We start from the raw sequence: 8324 nt of genomic DNA on the forward strand, positions 1-8324 counted from the left end.
AATATAGCTGTAAAATAAATGTAGTGGAGTGAAAAGTACAAAATTCCCTCTGAAATGTAGTAGAGTGGAAGTTTAAAGTAGCATCACATGGGAATACTAAAGTGAAGTATATCAAAATTGTACTTAAGTACAGTACTTGAGTAAATGTTCTTAGTTATATTCCACCACTGACGTCAGGTTACACTTCACTATATGAACATCACACTATTCCTGTGGTGGCAGTGAATTGTATTAGCAATGGTCATAGACTGATAATGTAGTTGCATTGGACCAGAATACCACAGAGGACGGAGTTGGTTGCTGCTGCTGAATGTATCAAATCCAGCTTTACATAACAAATAACGTCTTAGTAGAGAGAACTTTGGAGACACCATGATGCCACCATTTATCTGCCTGCCCTTTTGTACTTGGATGAAAAGCTTTCTTTCATATTCTCTGTCAGAGATACAGCATTCTTAGGCTATTGACAGTGTTCAGTAAAACTACAAGCAATTCCTCTCAACTAAAGATGTTCACATGTTGTTTCCTCAAGACTGTATTCCAGACAAATGGTCATGTACCTCTTTTCAGCAGACTTCATATTGTGCTACGTCAGAATGCCAAGATATCTGCATTGTTTCATGAAAGAAGCAGAAGCTTTCAGCATGTAAACCCAGATCTCTGGAGGGCCATTTCTAGGAAGGATGAGAGGCAGGACGAAAATTGAATAAAATTGCTGTGTTGCTGTTGGTGCAAGAGAAGCAACAACAACAACAGCAAAAAAAAAAAAATTGCCATGGTCTTAAAAAGAAGAATAAATCAACGTGATGGCAAAATGGCTGAACCACATCGCTCTCATTTACGTGTTTTATTCACCCTCCTTCTGTCTCTGCTGGTGAGCTCCACCTACGTACTGCAGAGACAAATGAAAGGAAGAGAGGGAGAAAGAACCAGAGAGACATGTGTTGACTCCTATTGTGTCTAGATGATTGCCCCCACCCTCCCACCCCACTACCGCCAACACACTAACACAAAACCCCACACAACTACACAGAGTGTTCATGTCTTTGCATGAAGTCTGGAGAGATGAGCTGGCAGACAAAGAGGGCACTGCTGTAGTCTAATGTACGCTCTAAGACACTCCCAGGGTAAGAAGTATCCAAACCAAAGCCATCAGTAAAAGAAATAATAAATGCCTGTTTAAAGCATGCTTTCAATTCTTTTCAATCACACAATTTTGCACAAATGTTGCACATTTATTGATGCCACAAGGTTCCTTGTTTTCTTCTGAAACACAGTGAATTATTTTGTGTTTTAAAGATTTCAACGTTAGGGCCCAGTCAACCTAGCGTTCATAACAGCAAAATATCAGACCAAAAACAATTTATTGCAATGTAATTGTCGTAAATAGTTGATTCACTCCAAGACGCAAAAGTATATCATTGCTAAGCTTTGGTGTTCAAAGTTGAAAGAAGTATTTGTGCTGTTGACAAATCCAAAACATCTGACCTTTACAAGAACAGAGAGCTGGAGAATCAAAAAGGGAGGAGGCTGTCATATCAGTTGTGTTGCAAAAACCCACCTCTGCAGGAGTATATATTGGCCCACAAAAGAGGAACAGTTTGAATAAACTGTGTTAATTTAGTGTCTGCCAGCTACCTTAGTGCGCTATTGTTGCTGGCTAGCAGTGGCATGTTACCAGGTGGCTGATGAGCCATAATAATGTGCAAACAACATTAACAACATTAATAAATAAATAACAGCATTAATAAATAGATGAATCATAATGATGGTCCAAGAGCAAGATCAAAGTTTAATCATCCTTACAGCCAGACAAACAATAGTCTCATCATTCAGTGTTGGAACTTATCAGTGGTCAGATAAACATGACAACAGCTCACTGTGCCTCCTGTATGATCATACGGTATGTATTGAAATCACTCAAGACGCTGTTTCAAGTAACAGGGAGAACTATGGGTGATTTCAGTGAGGCTTCAGCTACCATTATGACAGGGGACAGTCCCTGTTGTGGCTGTTTCCATAGAGGGCTTACTGACGCAGTTACAGTTGGGAGGAGTAAACATTACATATGCGTCAGTGGAGAGACAGATGCATTTACACCTTTTTAACATTTGGCTGGAATGCATTATCTGTCTTGATTACTTCTCAGATGCATTTATAGCTATCCGATCCGCCCAGGACACATGAAGTGATTAAGTGTAAATAGGGTCAGTGTTGTTTTTCTTAAACCTAACTTCCAATCTAATGGCTCCAAGTATAAAAAAACACAAAACCTGTGAGACAGGAGTGGACTGTACAAAAAAGTCTGCTGAATAAACTTATTTAAGATTGCCTAGTGGGCTATTGTGGCTGTCTAGAGGTGGCATATTACTGGCTCTCCTGCCAGAGTAGCTCACCAACTACCCTTGTAAATATGTCACAGGCTTCCAGCATCACCTATTTCACCAGGACGCACCAAAGAACCTTGCTGTGTCAGTTTCTGAACTTATGCTGAGCAGCAAGAGGTGAAGAGCTTGGTACAGAAAATCTGTATTCCCTCAGTAACAGTCAAATTCAGGTTGACTGTTATGATTTGTGTTTTCAATAGACTTCGTCATTTCTAGTTTTCAAGTAAAAGCAGTCCCTGTACCATCCCTGTACCATCCCTGCACTATCCCTGTACCATCCCTGTACCATCCCTGTACCATCCCTGCACCATCCATGCACCATCCCTGCATCATCCCTGCACCATCCCTGTACCATCCCTGTACCATCCCTGCACCATCCCTGTACCATCCCTGTACCATCCCTGCACTATCCCTGTACCATCCCTGCACCATCCCTGTACCATCCCTGTACCATCCCTGTACCATCCCTGCACCATCCATGCACCATCCCTGCATCATCCCTGCACCATCCCTGTGCCATCCCTGCATCATCCCTGTACCATCCCTGCACCATCCCTGTACCATCCCTGCACCATCCCTGTACCATCCCTGTACCATCCCTGTACCATCCCTGCACCATCCCTGTACCATCCCTGTACCATCCCTGCACTATCCCTGTACCATCCCTGCACCATCCCTGTACCATCCCTGTACCATCCCTGTACCATCCCTGCACCATCCATGCACCATCCCTGCATCATCCCTGCGCCATCCCTGTGCCATCCCTGCATCATCCCTGTACCATCCCTGCACCATCCCTGTACCATCCCTGCACCATCCCTGTACCATCCCTGCACCATCCCTGTACCATCCCTGTACCATCCCTGCACCATCCCTGTACCATCCCTGTACCATCCATGCACCATCCCTGCACCATCCCTGTACCATCCCTGTGCCATCCCTGCATCATCCCTGTGCCATCCCTGCACCATCCCTGCACCATCCCTTCATCATCCCTGTACCATCCCTGCACCATCCCTTCATCATCCCTGTACCATCCCTGCACCATCCCTGTACCATCCCTGTACCATCCATGCACCATCCCTGCACCATCCCTGTACCATCCCTGTGCCATCCCTGCATCATCCCTGTGCCATCCCTGCACCATCCCTGCACCATCCCTTCATCATCCCTGTACCATCCCTGCACCATCCCTGCATCATCCATGCACCATCCCTGCACCATCCCTGCATCATCCATGCACCATCCCTGCACCATCCCTGTACCATCCATGCACCATCCCTGCACCATCCCTGCATCATCCATGCACCATCCCTGCACCATCCCTGTACCATCCCTGCACCATCCCTGCACCATCCCTGCACCATCCCTGCACCATCCCTGCATCATCTCCACAGTGAAGGCCCACAGTTTGGATCCTGGAGTTTCCTGTGAGACGCCAAGTTAAATAATAAACAATAATTAACATTGGACAGGAAAAAACATTTTGAATTAAGGTGCTCATACTTACAGTAGAATCATGGAAATCCGATACATGTGATTAATCCTGCTTTTCACAAAAGTTACAGTTAAACTGTGGGAGCTTGCTGTTTCTGCTGCTTTATGTTGCTAGACAGAATGGTAGCTACCAGTAGAAGTGTGTGAAACAAATTTTGCACTCCCAAGACTTTGCCAGTAGAACTTTGAATCTTGAGAGAAAATTAGGTAAAATCCCCACTTTTTTCCCAATGGAGAAAATAAGTTCACAGAATAATGGATAAAAAATGTTCTGTTTGAAAAGATGTCTGACATGTAGCTAATTTAGGGAACAGTGGGTTATTATGCTGTGCTCTTGAGCAACAAACAGGTTGACATTTGCACATCACTGTGCCATATGGTGGCAGTGGCACTGATCTAGGGCACATACTGGCACCAGTCCCTTTCCTGTGGCATTGCCTCTACCTAAGCTTGAAGATTTTTTGTGTTGTTAGCGACTGTATGCCCACTTCCCCTCCTCTTCTGTACACCAGAAATGTCCGGACAGATCCTAACATCATGTATTTCACACTCCATTGAATTGAACATCCCCTATTTGAAATCTCTGAGTTCAATCTTATCTTAACAAGGCAGACATTTTCAAGAACCTGTTCTGAGAGGCCTGTTGGTGTGAAAGCTGGTTTCAAAAATGGCTATGGTCCAGAAGAAGGACTGGAGTTTGCATTAAAAGTACTTATGGTCTAATTCATGTGATCTAAATGATTTTTACAGTCAGTTACAGCATGTAATCACTGCTGTGGATGGCAGTGCACGTTCCCCCTAATATATTAAATATGGAAATTTGTCTCCTCCATATATTTGAAATTGTTTAATTTGTTATCAGATCCTTCCAAAAGCTAAACGAAAGCAAATTTGTTTCCTTCAATATTCAGTGTTAAATTGACTCTAAAACGTACTGGATGTGTTCACTGAAAACCCTCTGATTCATGTTGATGTCCTGTAAAACTACAACTCGTCTTCTTCACACTGGCTTTTGTACAGATTTCAACTAGTGTCTAATGCTTCTACAATGCCATTACAACAATGCTTTTGATCTCCAACACCACCAATCTGCCTATGATACACGAAATGGTTAAGTGTAAATGGATGTGCCTTACTGAAAATATCATTAAGCCACAACCTAATATTAAATACGATCACCTACAGATCAAATAGCAGAAGTATAGATTTAGCAGTGTAGCAGCGAAATAGCTGAAATGGCAAACAAACAAAAAAGAAACAGCAAAGAGTTAGACACAGATCAACATTAGCATTCATTTGGATTCCTTGCTTGTGTTCACCTGATGAATGAATGTCCAACCAGGCTCTCTTTGTGTCTTGCCCAGCTCTGCTGTTTTGTTCTTGGTTTAGTACAATGTTTTTTTCTTCCACCTTCATCTAACTTCCCTTAACCACAGGCCTTCTAGGCACTCTTACTAAATAATTTTCATCCCAGAGTTCATGAAAGGACTTCAGAGAGATTTTTGTCAAATGAGAAATGTTTTTATGTCATGAAAACTAAAAGATTTAATGAAATCCTCCGTTAGGCTCTACAAGAATTTCCTATGACCACTACTATATACAATATATAGTCTCTGGAAATGCTTGTATGTGCCTTGCTGGAAACATTTGGGAAGCCCTGTTGAAGTCTTGGGATTTCTTGGCCTAAACTGTAGGAATATTTCCTAACACAGTACCATATTTTACATGGAGAACAAAGCATACTTACTTGTCTCTCCAGCAAATAGACTCAAACACAGGGAGACAAAAGGAAACCCCATCCTAGTTGGAAAAAGGCGTAAAAATGAGCATTCTGGCTGGCTCTGCGGTGAGTTACATGCATCACGCTCAGGGTCGACGCAGCTTGGCTTATCATAAAAGGCTTCCTCTGAGACATCCTCTAGGAGGATATCAAAGACCTTCTGTGGTGGAGATCCAACTTGAGAGAGATCAAATGGAAACAAAGAACCTTCACCTTCCTTCAGTCCTTCAGTATTTGGCATAGCCAGTCTGCATGATGAATACTACAGTACACTGTTGGCAATAGAAGCATTTTTCCCATGAAAGGTGAAGAGAGATTGGGAGAAGAGTTTCTCTTACGTTATTTTTTTCACTAAAAGGCAAAGCCATAGCTAGAGCCCCAACATTTCTATGCAGAGCTGTGCAGAAATCTGTGAAATTATTAGACAATATCTGAACAGATACTTGCTAACATGAAGAGTACTCTATTCATTCTATTATTCATTCCCATCACAGACTATAAAATACTCATATCATTTTATTTGGTAACACTTTACTGCAAGTGTCCCTATTTAGCATGGATAAGCTGTATACAAACAATGAATAAATAGTTTATAACACACTGTAATAAAGTTTTAAGCAGATATACAGAGATTTTAACTACATAATATGACTTTTCATTAATTTTACAGCAGCCTCCATACAGCAGAATTTTAGTTGGTGACAAATACATTAAGAAACACTATCTGCTTATATCTACATAATAGTGTGTTATAAACCATTTATTAAATATTTGCATACTGCTTATGAATGCTAAATAGTGAGACTTAAAGTAAAGTGTTGCCCTTTCATTTTTTTAAATTAGTGAGATTAGAAAAAGCCTGGATGAGTTGATAAACTGAAATGTTAGTCAAACAAATATTCCTCAAAACATAGTTCTCTTTATGTCTTAATATGTCTTAATAGATGCTGGTTAGATGCTGAAATTAAAATGTATTATGTCACCAGGCTGTAATAGTTATCAGTGGTAGACACAGAGAATTTATTTTCAAGCCACTTCCTGTCTGACTTTGACCACTCCTGGTGCTTTTATAACACCGTTACTATATCTAGACCAGGAACAGTAAAGGGCAACACACACTGTCTCATCAGTGTCAGGTTGACACATGTAAGGATACACCTCTGTCCTATTTCCAAGTGTTGACGCCCAACAACTCTTCAGAAAATGTATCACTTTTGCTTCCCTGAACAGCACATCCCTGCTGGTGTACCTTGACCACATCTTTCTGTATAACATGTATTAATCAGTGTATAATAATTAATACAGTGTCCAGGTATTCATTGACATGTGTGTTCCACAGTGCAACAGACACTACTCACATCATGTAACATTAGCATTGTACGCACTTCAGGTGACATCTGTAGATGAGTATCCCTAAAGTTTTTAATACTACCACTCTTATCAATACTCCTTATTGTTCCGGTACTTTCACTACTCTTATTGGTTCTTTATTTTTAGGCTGCATGAAAAATTATAAATTCAGAACGTAAGACTTTATTTATATTTATTATGTAACAAGATAACCCTCTACTACTGGTTTGGGAGTTGGGACTGTCGTTTCAGCCAAAGCCAAATTTGTCAAATACAGCTTTTCTTTTTTTGCTTGTTCACATCAATTTTCAAACAGCCTCATGAAGACACTACGACTGTGTAAAACAAACCAACAGTGGATGGAAGACTGTGAGCTTAACAGTTGAAAATATAACTTTTCTGCAAGTTTATGCTTGTGGAATAGGAGTTTAAATAAACTGCCTCTTTACTCATTAAGGTTTTATTACACATACAGTAACAAGTATGGTTGTTAACTCCAGAAAATGTATTTCATTGTCTCCGCTGGGGCAGCCTTGCTCTGTGTGTGTGTGTGTGTGTGTGTGTGTGTGTGTGAGAGAGAGAGAGATCAGTCCCACCCTCGATAAAACAACAACACAGAGAGAGAAAGGAGACGAGGACAGAGAGGCAAGACTGCACTTGCAACCATAAACTACACCATAACCATATTTTCCTATCTGCTAATCTCACTCCCAATAAAGGAACCAATCTTATAAAAACTCTGGGTTCGTACTAATTTAGAACTGGGTTTTGTTTCAGGGGGCATAAAAACACAGTGCACCTAATGTCACCTGGAAATTTCTACAAATAGAAACGTGTAAATTATGAAAATATTAAAGATGCTATAAAATTAAAGCCTCAGAGCTTTAGTATTACAGTTGTAAAAACTCAAATACACATAAATGGACAGTCTCGTGTATCCTTGTGCATGCACACATCACATTAAGCTGAAAGCTCAGACTTCAGAAGTATAACAGGGACCAGTTTCTAGCTAACCTCTGCCAATCATTTTACATTTACATAACAATTCTAGCCAAAACTGCTTCACTACAGAGCTGTCTGCACCTCGATAGCAGCTCTCCTAAACAGTCCCAACAGGCCGATAGACATTCCAAAAGTCAGTCTTCAAGCCACCCTAAACAACACAAACATTCCCTGTGCTCTATTGAGACATGTTAGTGAAGAACGTCAATGAAAATTCCCCTAAATCTTGATTTTGCTCTATTACTTCCTTGTTTACTCTGTGCTGTTTGACTGTGTGTAGTGCATGGCTGCACAGAGTCACGCAGAAA

The 8324-nt window shown here is 41.1% G+C and overlaps 1 protein-coding gene across 1 annotated transcript; it reads left to right on the plus strand.

The window, feature by feature from the left end:
* The first annotated feature begins 2413 nt into the window (after window positions 1-2413).
* On the plus strand, window positions 2414-3834 carry LOC137185241 (uncharacterized). Its single transcript, XM_067593590.1, has 2 exons — window positions 2414-2471; window positions 2588-3834. The coding sequence occupies exons 1-2, from the start codon at window positions 2414-2416 to the stop codon at window positions 3832-3834; spliced, it is 1305 nt and encodes a 434-aa protein (XP_067449691.1).
* The last annotated feature ends 4490 nt before the right edge of the window (window positions 3835-8324 follow it).

Source organism: Thunnus thynnus, chromosome 6, assembly GCF_963924715.1.
Source record: "Thunnus thynnus chromosome 6, fThuThy2.1, whole genome shotgun sequence".
Classification (NCBI taxonomy): domain Eukaryota; kingdom Metazoa; phylum Chordata; class Actinopteri; order Scombriformes; family Scombridae; genus Thunnus; species Thunnus thynnus.

What these genes read in the sequence shown, in the direction of transcription:
- LOC137185241 (XM_067593590.1), top strand. Translation starts at nt 2,414, where the DNA reads ATGTCACAGGCTTCCAGCATCACCTATTTCACCAGGACGCACCAAAGA. An exon ending in GCACCAAAGAACCTTGCTGT is followed by an intron (nt 2,472 to 2,587) that starts GTCAGTTTCTGA and finishes TGTTTTCAATAG; the next exon opens with ACTTCGTCATTTCTAGTTTT.